The sequence below is a fragment of the Scomber scombrus genome, chromosome 8, assembly GCF_963691925.1.
Source record: "Scomber scombrus chromosome 8, fScoSco1.1, whole genome shotgun sequence".
NCBI lineage: Eukaryota > Metazoa > Chordata > Actinopteri > Scombriformes > Scombridae > Scomber > Scomber scombrus.
In genome coordinates this window covers 5,230,074-5,248,408 of record NC_084977.1, presented here as the reverse complement: position 1 = coordinate 5,248,408, position 18,335 = coordinate 5,230,074, and the positions used below count along the sequence as shown (strand labels likewise).

The 18,335-nt window shown below is 37.8% G+C and overlaps 1 protein-coding gene across 1 annotated transcript; it reads left to right on the top strand.

Moving 5' to 3' along the window:
• The first annotated feature begins 4,053 nt into the window (after positions 1-4,053).
• On the top strand, positions 4,054-13,703 carry scp2b (sterol carrier protein 2b). Its single transcript, XM_062423549.1, has 5 exons — positions 4,054-4,183; positions 5,053-5,143; positions 7,358-7,487; positions 8,113-8,192; positions 12,565-13,703. The coding sequence occupies exons 1-5, from the start codon at positions 4,161-4,163 to the stop codon at positions 12,658-12,660; spliced, it is 420 nt and encodes a 139-aa protein (XP_062279533.1). The 5' UTR covers positions 4,054-4,160; the 3' UTR covers positions 12,661-13,703.
• The last annotated feature ends 4,632 nt before the right edge of the window (positions 13,704-18,335 follow it).

Genomic DNA, 18,335 nt, shown 5'->3' with positions numbered 1-18,335 from the left:
ACCCGGCAAGACTGGTCACGTGACGTGGCGCATTCACGTTACATGAGATGGATGGGAGAAAAACATGTACGTAGCAGAACAGCTCTTATCTATAGCGAAATTGAGAACATTTCCCATGTTTACAAACTGAGAGCGTTCATATAACAGCTCAAGAAGGTTGTGTTATTATGTGAGAGTTAAAAAAACTGTTCATTGACAATATGACACCATATTCAGTAAAGTTGGGTTTAATTTCCTTAAACAACAAACGTTGGCTATTTATTTCCACACACTTAAGTATTAAGTATCAATAAATCAGATATTTTTGACAATTTTAAGAGTTTTCTTGTTGTTATTCTGACTTCTATACCGAAATGCACGCTTTTTATAAGGTAGTATTCCGACTTACGATAATTTCAAGAAGACTTGAACGCAGCATCACTACCATCAGTCCACAGCATGGATATATAAAGGGAACATGAATCCATGGCCCACAACCACAGACTTTATATAAAAATATATACAGCACTGCTCTGAGGTGACAGTCTTTTAATTATGTCTTGAGAGATTCTTTTTTTTTTACTCCACAACAGACAGTTTTGAATCTTTATGATCATTTTAAACATGTTTCTACAACATATACTATCAGAGTAAAACATGCATTTTAATTTCACTGACACAAGGATACAATATTACAAAATTGTAATGACAAAATTAACACATCACAATAAAATAAACTCAAATTAAACTACTACCAGAGCCTGAACAAAAAAAATGATATTAGCTTGGTCCAGTTACATCAGAAACAGCATAACTGTGGGTCAACATTACAATACAGAAATGTTAAAAATATATTTGAGGTTATTTATAAACAGTGTTGCTATTACATTGCGTGTCCAGCAGAGAGCCCTCACAAGTTTGATGACGATTGACAACTGTCCAGTTCAGTTCATATCTTTGAATATATCTAATAATGTAGGGATAAGGATTGACAGTACAAACAACAAATATTTAAGCATTTATGACCCAAACTAAGTGAAATAACATCATTATAAGGGTGAAGCATATGCCTTTTATCACATAGGAAACATTTTTCTGTAAACAGGTGCCTAATTCAATCTGATTGAACTCATAACTCACAGGTGTATTTCACAGTGATGAGCTACAACAGTAGGCTATTTCTCCATTACTAGTGTCCCATTATTATAAACCAGCTCACCTTTTTGTCATTGTTTATCCCACTATCATCACAACCCCCTCAAGTGGGGTTTTCATATAAATCTAATCTAATCTAAATAAATAAATATGAATCTTATTGTACATGTTTACAGACATACAGAGTCAAGTTTAACAAGTCAGGTTTAAGTGAGTCAATTTGGGTATTTTACAATAATTTTGCAACTTTTCTAATTCTTTCTTAATTCTTTAAGTTCAGACAGTATCCAATAGGACATTAAATCCTAACACAGCATATGTCAAATCTAAAATGTACTGTATCGCACTCTCTTTAAGATCAAATATTAACATTTATCCATGTTTTATGATGCATTGTGCAGAAAACTACATTATTTTAAACCTGTTATTTATCCCTCTGGCCAGTAGAGTGCAGTGTTCTCTTGATTAGTGGCTGTCAAGTTCTCTGAGCCATGTGGTGAGCTCAAACCCCACATGAACTATTAAAATAAATAAATAAATGAAAACCCAGACTGAACCATATAGCATGACAGCACGGCTTTCCCCCCTGGCTTGGCAAGCGTTCAGCCTATCATAGTGATGAGTGAGAGAGTGATTCTTCAACCCTGCCCCCCATGCGCCGGCTTCTGCCTGCCACTATCCGATGAACCCCCCCTCACTCACTGCTCTACAAAAGCATCGAGGGTGACAGTTCACCGCTTCCATTAAACTGATGAGATTTTCTTATGTTTGCCTCCGCTCATGCTGTGTACATTAAATGCAGTGTCATTTGCTGACCTGCCCTCTTTGAATAGCCTAGGAGGGCACTTAGACAATTGCATCCGGGCACAATTAAATGTTTTCTTATTGTATGACATTAAGCAGGTCCTCCCACCAATACACCCATCACCATATCCTTAACTTGTGTATCAAACTGAGATCAAAAAATGTCATGACGTGGCTTTGGCTATGTTGACTGTGTGCTTATCGCTCTATAACACCATTACATTTCTCAGTTCCTATCGTGTTTAAATCAAAGGTGCAGCAGGACAGACTTTGGCGAGAAGCCTGAAGTGTATCTTATGAAGTCTGACAATGTGTCTGTGTGTATTTGGAACAGGGTTATGCAAAAACAGGAAGTAAGTTTCATCTATTTGGCTGTGAAATGACAACAGAAATCAGCACCCAAAATAGAGCTGGAACCTCTCAAGTCTCTCTAGGGAACAGAGTGTTTGCAAGTTTTAAATTCCTATATGCAAATCATCTATACATTTTTGCTCAATATTGTTCTGCTGTTTAGGTTAATTTAAAAAAAAAAAACATTTCCAGACTATTTATATCCTTTAGTTTCTGCACAGTGTGAAAATCAGTGAACACTTGAGTAATCCATCAATGTTTCTATTAAGTCTGCATCTCTAATAATTAAAGAATCCCTGCACAAATGTAGTAAGACATGCATGTCCAAACTAGTCCATTAAGGTTCATGTGGCTGCAGGTTTTCATTCCAACCAAGCAGGAGCACACCAGACTTGATCAACTGATCTCTGTCTTCACACAGTTGATTGATCAAATTGTGTGCTCCTGATTGGTTGGAGCAAAAACCTGCACGGCCCTCTATGGAATAGTTTGGACATGCCTGTATTAAGACATATACAAATACTGTTTTTTCCATTATAAATAAAAACCTTGTGAAAATCCTTAAAATGATATCTACTCCTTCTCCCTCTTTAAGAAAACATAGAATCTATGAATATGTAAATGTATTAGATGTCAGAAGTTTAACAGTTGGACAAAAGATGTCTCCTACTTAACTGTAAAAGCTTCAAGTTTCAACATAACATGTATAAGTTGAATATTGGACCAGGATTGGCTTCAAAACTAGTTGTGATGTCACAAATCATGCCTGTAGGCCCGCCCCTAAAAAAAAAGAAGTTTTTAATGAGCTCAGAGAAACTTTTCACTTTTAGCAGATAAATGTGAAAACAGTCTTGTTTAGTCAAACTCTGGACAAACATCATTCTGCACAGTGAAGCTCAAACATTCAACCATAGGAGCAAGAAGACAAACACATTTTTGTGTGGAGAGGGACTTTAATCTTTTCTCGAGGTACCTTACGACCAAAGGCAGGATTGATTTGAACTGTTAGTGCAGTATTACCACATATAATGTCACTTTGACAACAAATAAAGCAGGCTTTGTGTTCATTGACATGGTTTACACAACTCAAGCAAGTTTCAAGAGTTTGCTGAATGATTTTCATATCATACAAAGATGAATTATAACTGAGACTTGCCTGAAAAGGTAGAAAACAATACAGTCAAAAACAGCATAGCTTTCTGCAGTGTTAGCACTAACGTAGGCTGTGTTTTAGTGAAACATGTGCAACCAACACTTAATATCATTATGAAATCCCTGAGATGTTTTCTTGTTAAATCAGAAGACAAGTTTTGGATATTGTACTCAAAAGGAACTTTAATATTCCTCATGCCATGTAATTTCAGTATTTGTAGATTTTGTAATGTGGGACATTAGTTTTTAGACTTAGACATACTTTCATCTACACAAAGCAGCCTTATCTGCCAAAACTTTCTGAAATGTGCATAACCATATTTAATTTCCTAGGTTTACAGTTTTTAGGTCAAAAAACTAGTAGGCTGTATGTACACGTGCAATATTAAACAATACAATTTATACAGTATACTGGCATATACTAGTTATATTAAAAATAATTGCATATAAAAAGAGATAAATGTACTGGAGCTTATTGTCCCACATTAGTCAGTTACCCTTACCCACCCTACTTTCATTGTGCATAAAGTGACCTATAGGATAACACGCACAGGCTCTACTCTGTCACTCGGGTCTCTCTGACATCGACACGTCGAGTCTGAAGATCGTGGAGAGGAACAAGGAAGTGCAGTTAGCAAACAGCAGTGCAGAGTACGAGCTACATCAGCGGCTTTATTGAGCTTTGAGGCACTATTTGTTCACCTAACGTCCTTTCAAACATGCCTGAAGTATTAACACTAAGGTAACAATACTGAAATGTGTTGGTTTGCTTTGTTTTTCTTGTGAATTGTGAGTAATTGAACCGAGGTCACCCTTGTCCCGGTTAACATGACATGACAAGTTAGCTACGAAGTGCAGCGTCGACGCTTGTTTAAGGCAGCTCATTCATTACATTTACCAGATTACAATGTGTTATAATGCTAACTGCTATAGTGCTAACTCTCCTCGGCTAATTAGCACATCATTATATAGTAAGAGGTGTGTGTGTGTAAAACTGAACATCTGCAGCATGGACTGTTTGCCACTGTGTTACACAGCAGCAGCATCTCATGCAGCCAGCTGGCAGCTGTATACAGATGTATAGATATAAAGATAGTGACAGCTGTATACAGATGTATAGATAGTCGCAGCTGTATACAGATGTAAAGATAGTGACAGCTGTATACAGATGTATAGATAGTCGCAGCTGTATACAGATGTAAAGATATAAAGATAGTGACAGATGTAAAGATATAAAGATAGTGACAGCTGTATACAGATGTAAAGATATAAAGATAGTGACAGCTGTATACAGATGTATAGATATAAAGATAATTACAGCTGTATAGAGATGTAGTGGCAACAGTATAAACATAAAAAGATAGAAAGGTAGAAGAGGCTCCTCATCCAATGTGTGAAAGTGATAATTCAGTGTGTTTTGTGTGCTGTGAAACCTCCATTTCGATGATTGCTGGGTGCCAACCACTGTTATTGTATGAAATTGACAGAGTGATCACATGCATGGGATGATATAATATAATTGGATTGTATATGTGTGTGTTTTAATCTTTTCATCTCTTCTTTTTAACTCTAACATACGCATTTCCATGTCTTTTCCCTCACTGTGTCAAGGATTCAAGCGGTTAACACCAGTGCCAGCGACGGACTGGAGGGGTTTAAAGCGTATGCTGTGTTCCAGGAAATCAGCAAGAAACTGCAGGAGGTGATAATATGTCTTACAATAGGAGACGCTGTTGTTAAAGGGCAGGTTCGCAATTTTTTTTTACCCTGTCAGGTGTCTATATGAACAGTGAAAGAGGTTTTCCAGTACACATCCAGTCATGTATGGTATTTCCTAGGTAATACCTCTTCATATGGCCTTGTGCCTCATGGTAGGACATTTGGATCACTTCCTAAACTGTCATTTTCCTAAAAAATAATTTTAAGCTTATGTTATGACTCAATCAGACAAATGGTCTCCGTGTTTTTAAGCAGGTACCTTTGTGTGGCCTCAGTCGTACCCAGTCCATCCAAAGCTCATCAGCCAGTGCTGTCTATGTAATGAATAGGATTTGTCATCAATGAGTAACATGGCATGAAGGGGATGTGGTTTAGTGTAATATCAGACAAACAGATTTTACAATTTAGATGTGCAGCTTATTTTAAGAGAAAGACTCTGTTGTCCCACTTTTGATGTTTCTTATTGGCCGAGTATTTAGAGGGGACATTTTTTTTTTTTTTTAAAGGAGATTTAGATGCCAAACCAGTCAATTTCTTACCTGCTTATTTTAATGTATGCTTGTTTGTCACCTGAATGTTTGTGATATAAAAAGAGTAAATCATGCAGCCAGAGAAAAAGATTAAACATCTGTGTGTACAATGCCGTTTGTGTGTCTGTTGTGCACTCAGTGAGCAGTTAAACAAATTACCTTTACATTGATGTGGCCCCCCTCCATTCTTTTTTCTGTTGACGTGTTTTGACCCTTTGGACCCTCTTTCTACACTCTAATGGTACACATAAGAATTCAGAAACACAGAGTTTGTAATACTCAAATCCAGCTCTGCCCCTGAGACATATTCACCCTCAGAACCCTGTTGACACAAATCAGCACAACTGTGTCCAAATATTATATTAGAAATGATATTAAAAAGTAGCTTCATATACACTACCAGTCAAAAGTTTTTACACAGCTACTCATTCAAATGTTTTTCTTAATTTTTAACTATTGTCTACATTGTAGAGCAATATGAAAGACATCAAAAATATAATATAACACATGCAGAATTATGTAATAAAAAAGTACTAAATAATCCAAAATATGTTTCATACTTTAGATTCCTCAAACCAGCCGCAAATCATCAGGCTTCAGATTCTAAACACTGTCTTTGAAAAAACACTTTGTGAATATAACCATCCTCGTTAAATCCCCGGTGTTTCGTTAGTTAAGTAACATTACATGCACAGCTGCGTACAAACGAAACAAAAATCATTACACCTGCTTGAGGGGTCAGGTAATGCACCCTGTACACACACACACACACACACACACTCATACAGACAGCTAGCAGAAAGACCCATAGCAAGCTTAATTTAAACCAAATGAAAAAAACAATACAGAAACACAAAAAAACAACAAAAAACTAACACTTATTTTATAATCAACCCATTATTTTCACAATTAATCAATTAATCTTTCAGTCAAATGATTAGTTAATTATCAACATTGTTGCAGATCATCTATGTAATTGTAGATATGCATCCATATGCACAATAAACTAAAGCAGAGACAGAATATAAATATATCATATCTGTGGTGATTGCACATCCACTATAAAATTATAACACTAAAAACACTGGAGTGACAAAATCCATGAAAATGTACTTTTTACAAATGGTTTCACACAATTAGTAAATGTTTTGACAGCACTGAGTCGTAGAATGTCCCATTAACATGGTTCTCCTTTCATATACAGTTACAGTGTTCTGGTATGTGTTGAAAAGCTTTTGACATAATGGCAATTAAAATCGTCTAAAGGCCTTTTCCTATTAAAGTCCTATTAAATAGAATGAGTATTTTTTGATATTCATTTGGATGATGAAGAAACTTAATAGTAATGCAAGACTGTTTCTGCTACTGAAACAAACAGCGGAAAAGTAGATGATGTCTGATGAGGTCTGTCTGACCCAAGTGTTGCATTTATAATGATGGGAGCCAATTAATAGTGTGTGGATTAGTAGTTGTTTTTTATTTGTTATTTTGGTAAAACTGTGCCTATAAAAGATGTAATTCTTTGGCTCTGAAAGTAAATAAATGCAGGGAAAAAGCCAGTTAATACTCAAAATGTCTAATTCTCTGATTTCTCTTCTCTTCATTGACATGTAGTAGAGATGTTTGTAGGGTTTAATGTATGGACACTCCTTGTGTGCTTTGAACAGGAAGGGGAGCAATTTGTGAAAAAGATCGGGGGGGTGTTTGCCTTCAAAGTGAAGGACGGCCCAAATGGAAAAGAGGCGACTTGGGTCGTGGATGTGAAGAATGGCAAAGGCTGCGTTCACAATGACATAGGTAAGAAAACTCATATACAGTAAAAAAATGAATATTTAACTCTACTGTGACGTGCAGTTTAAAGTTCAAGGCCGACACATACTGTTTTTCTACTCTCTTTCTGTAACTTTACATTACTTAAAGGTGCAGTGCGTAGAATTTAGTGGCAGAACAGACTTGGCAGGAATAGAATATCATATTTATAAGTATGTTTTTAATAATTAGTGTATAATCACCTGTTGTTTTTAATACCTAGAATGATACTTTTTATCTACATAAGTAGCGGGTCCCCTTCTATGGAGGCCACCAAGTTGCTCCTCCATGTTTCTATAGTAGCCCAGAATGGACAAACCAAATACTGGCTCTAGAGAGGACATTTCTTTCACATTTTTCACAAGTTTTGTGGCCACTGTAGATTCTCCTACATGCTTGGTAGTGTGAGGGGAAGGCTATTTAGTTGTCTGCAATCTGCAACCTCATCTCTAGATGTCACTAAATCTTACATACTGGTCCTTTAAATGTTTAACTTTGTTTTTCTACATCTTAATACAATTAAATATCCTGCAAGCCATTGAACAAATATCCTTAAGATGTATGTGTGTACATATGTGAGTTAAGCTTATCTCCCGTGTGTCTGCCCCCACAGAGAAGAAAGCAGATTGTACCATTTGCATGTCAGATACAGACCTGTTGGCCATGATGACAGGAAAGATGAACCCACAGACTGTGAGTATTCAATCATGACGTGCTGTGATTGTGTTCACAGTTCCTTTGCATTTATTATTGATGATGGTATCGATTAAGAGTTGGTATATGGGAGTCTTAACACCTTAGTCGTAAGTTAAATTTCAGGTAAGTGCAGATACACTTATAGCTTCTATTTGGTATGTATGGGAATAAATTGTATCAGTCTATTATGATTATTATGATGATTCACAGTTCAAAACAATTCTTATTTATCTTATAGTTGCCATTTATGCAGAAACTCAGTTCAGCCTCTGTATCTTAACAGGCAGTTTTAGCTCCTGTCGCTTTAATTCCCACTTCCTGATAAAGATCGTTGTCATCGGTCAGAGTCATGCTAAGCTAACGCTGATGCAAACCCAACGTTTCCTGCTTTATTGCTTCATATTAAAAGCTTTTAAATGACTGAATATCGGGAGAGTTATTGCAAAGAATTTACAGGAAATTAAATATGTTCCTCACCTAATGAGAATTAGCAGTGCTAAAAAAGACGCCACAAAATATTGAGATATTATAGTTCTGCAAATCAGCAGGGAGGAAGAGTACAAGCAGAAACAGTCACAGTGATGATGATTATGTTTGATGATGAGCTTCAGGCAATCAGCACATCTGCAACAGGTAAACAACTTATTTGACTTTGCTCTGCTGTGAAACAGAAAAAACACTCACAATGTGCCAGCTCGATTCAAGTCATGGGTCACCGTGACTACCCCAGAAATAATAGAAAAATGCTGTAATGTTAGCAAAGCAAAGCAGTGAACTTGCATTCTTTGTGTTGCAGTTGACCATATAAAGAATGTCACGTTTAATATGAACTTGACAGAAAAAAAAGGAAAAGCATTAACGGGTCCCCTTAAAATAAAAAAAGAGAGAAAGATAATGTGCTGGTGGTAGTTTACTTACAGTAAATGGGACTGCTCAGGAGCTACACAATGGGGTAATTGTTGTACAATTAACGCGAGTAAAGTACAGCCGAAAAGCAGCTGCTATCACCTCGACATTAACTGCAAACATTTTCACGTTTATGTGCTTGTGAAAAACTACTTGACACAATATTGGAAAGGAGGATGCTCAAGAGGATACGCTCCTGTTATGAAACATTTCCAGAGGACATTAAAATCATAATGGATCTGTGGAGCTACAGGAACACAACACATCTGGATCCCGTGGACATCTGGGGTTACACTTTATAACTGTGGCCTCATTTATGATATTTTGTATTAATTGCATATTAGAAGGGTACATGCGCACAAAACAATAATAAAAGAGTGGAAAAACTTGATTTAAGGAGACAAAGAAACAAAATAATAATGGAAAGAGATTTTTTATTATTTATGAGGTAGGTGAATATCTGCTTGGGTGAAATAATAAAAATATAATAAACATATTCATAGTTAAGGTTAAGTTAAGGCCTTTGTCTGTACTAACATACCCACAGTTGTACTCTACTGTAAGGGTTTTTTTTGTGGCATCAGCATCATAGTCAAGGACTGACAGTATTATGTAGTTGGACATCCTCTTGGCTTTTTCCTGCAGTTCATTTCATTTCACCTCAGCCTGTGTATCCTGTCCAAAACCAATTTGCTTGCCAGTTGGATGTTGCACTAACAGGATATTTTGTTAGTGCCTGTGTGAAACTAAGAGGAAACTCTGCGCCTCGTCATTATTGGCTGATCGTGCCAATTTCCCGCCCTCGGCCCAGATGCCAGAAAGTTGTTGCTGCGCCAGGTGAAAACATGGTACAGATTTCCTGCGTGCAGCCCTGAGATTGGTTTCATGGCTGACTAAGAAACACAAAATGTGATTTTTGTACAAGATCGAAAAAAATGTTTCAGGTTCTCGCAGCATCAGTGTCAAAGCTGAATAATAAACACTTAGAAAAGGTTCTACTGAAGGGTTGACATACACAGTTGTAAGTATTTGTTAACACTATTCTCTAACATGTCAGTGCTTAAAGCCCCTACACACCACCCACACAGCTGTTCCCACTTATGTTCCCACTCACCAGTTAGGTTCTAGACTGTGTGGGTGTTCACTAACTGTCTTTGATTGACGTCACCCTCAGTGTCCTGTTAGCTGGGCCTGCCAAGGTGGGTAAATTTTGCCTGTGATCATTCTTATTCTCCAATCCATCGAAAGTGGGTGGTCAATAGTTCCAAGTCGGTATTCCTTACTTCCAATCTAAATGCATCCCAGTGCATCTGTTCAGGAAAACACGGATGTCAGCAGCAAACTGATATTTTTACTGCACGTATCTGAACTTCACAAGCTTCTATTGAGGAAGATCAGATTAGAACACTTCAAATGAGAGAAGAAAGGAGTTGTGTAGTACTGCATGCTCACAAACACTTCTATCAATCAACTGAATGGAAATGGTAACTATAAGGTTGTTACAGCATGTTTCACAACACAAACACTACATAAAGTAAAAATTGATGAAAAGGTCATTCTGCTTGTTCACTGTGTGGGTCACAATATTACTGTGACATCAGGTTGATCTTGCCCAACTTTCTGATTTAGAATTTCGACTTTTCCGCAATAAAACGGTTGTTTTTTTTCTTCGAGTTGTAGCATTAGTCCAGAGACTTTGGTGACATCACATAAAAATACTAAGATGCTAATCAGCCAGGGTGCAGGATGTGTGGATGTTCAAGCCTTTAGAACAAAATGGTCCATAAAACAATCCAGTTTTCCCATTAACAAGTATCATCTTTTGAAAACACATCAGATAGCCACACTGTTGAACCAGCTGACTGTTTCTTCACCACAAACAAACACACTGAGCTTTATTTTGACTTAATATCACAAGTGCCATCCTGCTGCTGTAGTACTCTCAGATTGAGATTCAGTTTTGTAGTCACTCAAGATCCCCTGAGGATGAACCCTACTGACTTTTTTCCTCTATTGCCACCAGCAGGTTGGCTTTTCTGGCTTTTACTGAAATAAAATGACAGTAATATTGTTTATCGAGATTATTTCTGAGACAATATATCATCAAACAAAAGAAGTTGGATACATGGATTGGTACACACCTCTCTACAAACATTCATGGTCACTATAGGATGAATAATAAAGACTTTGGTGATCACCTGACTTCCTCCAGCGACACCTTGAGGTTGCGGTTTTGAAAGAATTCTCTTGACTACTATTGAATGGAGCAACCAATTTTCATAGGCTTCCAGGATGAATTGTAGTAACTTTGGTGATCCCCTGACTTTTTACTTAACGCCATGTTCCTCAAAATTTTAGTTTGTCCAAGAATTTGGTTTACCAAATATCTGCAAAACTTATAACATGCCTAACACTGCTAACAAGCTCGTAGACTCTTAGTCTTGTTTAAAAATGAAACATTGTTATTTGTGAACTGTTTTTAAAGATTTATGAGTAGAAAACAAACAGGCTCGGGGCTGAGAGACAGAGTAACTTATTGTTAGTTTTGGTCTTATCATGGGATTTGCTGTATCAAGAAGAAACATATAAGATAATACCACATCTTTACTTCAAGATTAGAACCATATGTACATAGGGAAGGTCAACATAATAACTTTAATAGTAGTGATGGACTGCAGTCAAAAATGTGAGTTTGTTGAAAACATGATCATGAATCATGAAAGACAAAGGTGTTGATCAGCAGCTGTATTTCAGCAGACCAAGAAAACCTGAAGAAAAGGTCATTGTTTCACATACAGAATTATCCAGTGAGACATGAATCAAGCCTTTATCGTCTTTCATCTCTCTCTGTTGTTTTCATGTTGTGTGCAGAAATATTTTTCCGACGCAAAGAGGCCCACCCCGGTCATTTGTACCGGGAGAGCGATTTGATGAATTACCTCGCTCCCATCGGTCCACAGCCATTTACAGTGATTACACGTACCGAGAGTCCCTGGAAAAGTAGTCCCCGCACTGTGTTTTTGTCATGACGGAGTGGACAAAATTTGTTAGTTGCAGAATTGACCATTTCAGTTCAAACCTCCATGAAAAAGCTTTTATTTTCCCTCTGAGAACTGAGTCAACATTCCAAGAATTTCTGATCGCTCACAGCGGTCAACATATTAACTTCTCATCTGATTGACCTTTTCAACTTCTTTTTTTAAATTTATTCTCTGTTTTCACTCCGGTCTACAAACATTAATTGCTCCAACTCTACCCACTGTGTGCCTGTGTGCCGTGCAGTGTCATGACATTTTATAAGCTGTTGTTGCTGTTGCCCCACTTTCCCTGGGTTGAGATAATCTCTCACGGTAACTCTTAATAGCAGCATGTTGTCCCTCACAACACACACATACACACACTGAGCCGTACTACAGATTCACAACTGTCTGGATTGACATTAACCACCATTTCTGATTCACAGGCGTTCTTCCAGGGCAAGCTGAAGATCACGGGGAACATGGGACTGGCCATGAAGCTCCAAAACCTGCAGTTGCAGCCGGCCAAAGCCAAGCTGTAGATGAGACTAGCTGTGACCTCTACACCTCTGAATACTGAATAGTTTCTGTATCACAGATTAAAAACCATCATGAATTTAACAGCAAGTCTGGTTTCAGAGCAGTTTTAAAGGTCTGTTAAACCTTCTCTCACTGGACTAAACCATTTTTCCTGCTACTGACCGGCCGGGGGTGGGGGGTGGGGGAGGGGGAATTAGTCAGCAACCCTGCCAAGCTAACTGGTGTAAAAGATAGATGGGTAGATCATTAATTCTCTAATAAAGTACCTCTTGTGATAATACCCTCGGTACACTAGAGTAGAGACAGGTGCTGCCTACTTTGTGATACTAATTCAGTTTAAGTCCACTTTCCTGTAATTTTCCAATGCCAGTGATTTTTCTTCTTTCTTTTTTTTTTTCTTTGAGTGCATTTGGTCTGGAAATGTTTTGATTAGAGCACATTGATGTCATTTTCCACAATCATGGACACAACAGTCTAAGTGCCTCCTCGTGTCAGATTCGCAGTTCACTCAAAGGTTTTTAGCCAGCAACATAGAAATGTTTTTCACTGTGGCCGCCTGCCATTTTAAACGACCAGTGTGTGAGAAATAGTGGCATCTAGTGATGAGGTTGCAGATTGCAACCAAATGAATACACCCCCTACCCTGCCACAAGCATGTAGGAGAATCTACAGTGGCTCTAAAACTCATAAAAACATGCAAAAGACCCTCTCGAGAGCCAGTGTTAGGTTTGTCCGATCTGGTCTACTGTAGAAACACGATGGTGCAACATGGCGGGGGTTTGTAGAAGAGGACCCACTCCCTATGTAGATACAAGGGGGTCATTCTAAGATAATGAAAACACAACAGTTTTTATATTCAGGTGATTATACACTGAATAAAAAACTGATTATTCTATTTCTGCCAAGTCCGTTCCACTAGATGCCACCAAATTCTACACACTGCACCTTTAACAGACAGTGTTGTAATAATCTGCCGTGCTGTCATCATTGTATACATCTCAAAAAAAAGATTTCTACTAAATAAATCGTATTTGCTGCACAGGTCTTTTGGGTGTCTTGACTCAGGTCTGTTTTTCCTCAATAGTAATTTTATTTTACACACTCGATTATTACGGAACTTTATCTGAATGTCTTCCACTGATTTTATGTTTCTGATAATTTAGCTGACGAACAAAAAGCCCAGAGCAGTTCATCTATGAAAAGCTACATTAAACTAGAGTTAACAACATCTTGGCTCTGCTACTTTTTTTTAAAGATTGAGGCCTCTTGAATTTTATGATCAGTTTGGAATGGTGAGTTTATGGATGTTGTTGAGCAAATGGAAATATTGGCTGGATGTCCTAACGTTGGCTTCAGGTTTTATCCAGTGTGAACAGCGCTGTGTGCTCATTAAAATTCACATCATATACCCTCTCCCTGCCACATCTGTGGCTCCACAAGATATCAACTTTCTTGTCTGCCCAAATGACTCCTCCCGCACAGATCAGGAGGCCTTGTTTGAGGTTGTGCGAGATAGTTCGTGTGACCTCCCACATGAATGGCCCACTGTTCAGGCGTGACAGTATTTGGATGTCGCTGTCACGTTGGCGGGGGCCTGCGTATGTTCCCCTTTTTTTTGGAGGACCCTTCCAACTTTTCCAACATTGCAGCGACCTGGTTCCAGACTGCCACGCTGTAGTTTTTCCTTTGTAAATGCAAGAGCATGGCTATGAGACAAGTCTGTTAACTAGCTCTGACCCAGATTCCACTGCAGCTTTGGCTCGGACCCTTTGTTACTGGTTCCTTCTTCGTAGTAACAGTCTAGATTATTTCAGCGGTCAACAGTGACTGCTTTTAGTGTGAGATTTCATAAGTGTAGTATTTGATTTTTCCCTTTGGAACATTATAATTTTAATGAGATATATGAGATCTTTATTAAAAAACATGGTCAATAGAGTAGATTTTCATGGTGAATAACAAACCAGCTTGGTGAAATAGAGAAAAGCATTTTAGAATTACAGATGTTTTTTCATGACCACCATGAAAAGAGCATTTAGATGGGTACTCAGCATATTTTACACATGATGTTCAGTTTACTCGCACATGGGAGTGCTGCTCAGCGTGTCAAAACATGATGTCAAAAAAAAAAAACCCAAGTTACAAACCGGGGTATTACCCGGAAATAAGTGTGTAACAAGTGAGGCTATTAAGTTGCGTGGGATGTAGAGGATCCAGCGGTGTCCGAGTTTGACCTGTACTAAAAGTCTTAAAACCAGGATGTCACGGTCACAGCTGCGTCAATATTCTCTCTCAGCGATATATGAGCCGAGTGCCCCTTTAAGACCTCTAAAGATATAAAGTAGGTTTTAATATGCTGTGATATTCTTGCATTAAGGCCTTTAATGATCTTCCATGATGTCTCTGCTTGCCCTGTGTCACCATGACCCTGCTGACCCAAATAATGTGTTTGTCTACTTTCTATCAGTTGTGTAACACGGTAGTGATTTAGCTTCCATGCAGGTCATTACCATCCTTGGAAATAATTACCCACTGCAAGATGAGCTGTGTTGTATGTTTGCACAAATGGGAGAGCTTGTTTTGGAAGAAGTAGCGGAGCAGCGATAACCACTGTACAATAAATTTCACAAAAATGCAATAAAGCTGGAAAAAAAACAGCATCACAGATTATTATATATCCAACAACATGTTTGTAAATGCTACATAATATAATATATGTCACACTTGTGGGATTAGCAGGGTTTGTTTAAGCTTGGTGATTGAAAGAGAAGCAGCTGAGAAGCATTATAGAACACTTTTTACATTTTAAACAAACTCTGGGTGGGATTTGAAGTTTCTTGGTCCACTTTTACTCGAGACAACGAGGCAGCTGACCTTTAAAGAGCTGTGCACAGTGGAAAATATTTCCTTTAAGTTGAAGATGAAAAGGATTAGTTTATAAAAATGCAGCCAGGGCTTCAGCTGTGTGCAAAGGGAGCAGGCAATATCCCAGCTGTGAATGATAGAAAGCGAAAACCAAACATTATCATGCTGAGTCTGTTCGGTGTTAAAGCGTCGGTGGCCATGCTTTAACACAGCAGAGGCAGCAGTGTAAGTCATTTTCTGCAAAGAAAATAGAGGTCAGAGGTACTGATCTTTATAATAGGACATATTATCCCTGCTGCTGCAGCGTTCAAGAGAACCTGCAACCTGTTCAAAACAATTGTAAAATCAATCTAGTGGAGTGGCTATTGCTTGGAGAGAGTTGTCTGAACACATTCCCCCACCCCTGGAACAGTGGGAAACTTATTCAAGACATGTAGCAGTGACCAGAGCCCCTCAGAGGGGAAAACAGCCTGCCAAAAAAATGATGAGTAAGAACCAGAGCATGGACCACAGGGTGTTTTTTTGACCCAATTAATGACACGATTCAAGGCTACAAAACAGAGATCTCCCTCCCTCTCTCCTTCTGTCAGATTTGAAAGCAGCAGCTCAGCAGGCGTGCGATCAGTAAGTGACTCCTTAAATCCCATCAGACTCCCTAACCACAGGGACCCAGTATCTTACAGTGAAGTCCAAGCATTCATCACTGTCTTCATTCCAGTCAGCGCTCGGTGGCTGCAGTTTCAGCACAAATACCTTTAAGAGGGAGATTTATATGCTAGGCAGAATTATAGATCAAACTGGATTTGTGCAGTATTGATCAAGTCCAGATGCACATGGAAATTAGGTTCAAATGTGCATTTCTAAGACTTTTTAAACCAGATAGATAAATGTGGGTATCACTGGTGAAGGAGCATACTGTACATGTCTCTGATGTGATCTTACTGAATCACTCACTTTCTGTTATATCAATATGCAACAGTTCTTGTTTTTCAGCTGACACTTTCTCCATTGACTTTATAATTTGTGAAATAATTATGTGGCCCTTTCTTGCAAACATTATAAAGATTTAACAGCATTTTTCAGATTGGCCAGAAAACTGATAACAGATAAAAGGTTTAAATTCTTTCATTGTATGCCTTTTGAAGTGATTGTTTTTATCCATAGAGTATTCATAATACATAAAAATTTCAGATGTTACACTTTGCTTTTGGATTTTCACAGAATATGAGGGAAAAATTCAAATTAAAAAGATTTAGGGGAGAACGGGGTTGGTAGTCACACTTTGTACTTTACTTTGAATTCCTCATAAACCGTATTCTGAATAAATTAACTTTTAATTAATAATGAAAGCCTAAAGTGTCAGGTAGGAATGGAGTGGTCTTACTCTCCTTCAGATGTTTCTGTTCTAAAGATATTGACCATCAAATATGTCTTGTGCACTTGTGACAACCATCTCCATCGTGGGGATGGTTGTCAAAGACTACGGCGTTGGGGGTCTTAAAAAATGTTAATTTAAAATGTTTAGTTTCATTGAAATACAACAACCTAACACTTTAATAATCTCCTGCACCAAGAGAACATAAACAGAACAAAATCATTCCTAAAAGTGCATTTTATTTTTGTCCTTATATAACAATATTGAGCATTTTCACCTCTCTGACTGTCCTCAGCTTTACATCTGGAGGAGTCTGGCTCTTGTTTGTCTTCCTGACAAAGTTCTTGGTCATTTTGCTATCTTTAAAGAAAGAAAGAACTAGATATATCACACTATATATGTATAGATGCCAGCATGTGATAACCAACCGCAAAGAGACTGTGACAAACATCCCGAACTGGGATTTTTTGCTACCAGCAAAGCTAACAACCACATATTTTAGCGTAGCTAAGAAAAAAGCCTACCTAACTATCGCTCTCTCTACAGACTTTTTAATGGTAATGATTGATTTATTATAAACTCATTGTGTAAAAGCCCAAAAGAGAAATTTTTGGATATTTACATTTTCACATGAAAAGCACTTAACGTCCTCTCACCTCAATGTCAAGCAGTTTACTCCAGAACAACCCGTGTGACAACCAACACCATTCTCCCCTAAAGGTATCTCATCATTTTTTCTTCGTGTCTAAATTAATTTACAATTTAAATATGTAGTATAGAGATAGCATAACAACACCAAATTTCAACATTTGAACTACAGTCAAAACCTACCATGATGGTCACAGCTGCTCCGCTGAGCTAGTTCACTTAAGTTGGAGTTTAGCTGTTTTTTTCTGTCGCTATCATGATTGGATTTAGTTACCACCTTATTTACATTTATGGAATCTTAATTACCAAAATTTCATACAGTAAGAAAGCTTTACCTGAGGCTATCCAACTCCATACAGAGCAGGTCTTTGCTGTCTAATTGACATTTATACTGTGCTGTGGCTTTTAAAGGCTGAAATTTGTAATTAATGCAAATTGAATGCTGTTTTTACGAAAAATTATACATTTTAATGGCATTTAGTTTAACAGTCTAGTGTAAAAGCAAGAGAGTTCAACATTTTGAGAAATGTGCTTCTTAATCACCTTTTTGTGATGATTAATCTAAAATCATACCTTCCACACCTGCGAGTACATGAAGGTCCTGTAAGGTCTGTTTGACATACATTTCGTCTTCAGAAGCTTTGTGCGGACGTCCATGTATACCTCCAATTTTGTTGCCCACAGGGTCACAAAGCTATGGACGCCCATCTACAGTGCATGTGTGGAACATGTTCTCCTAGCAGACCCCAGAACTATAAACAGAACTACTGCACATTCATGGTATCCTCAGGT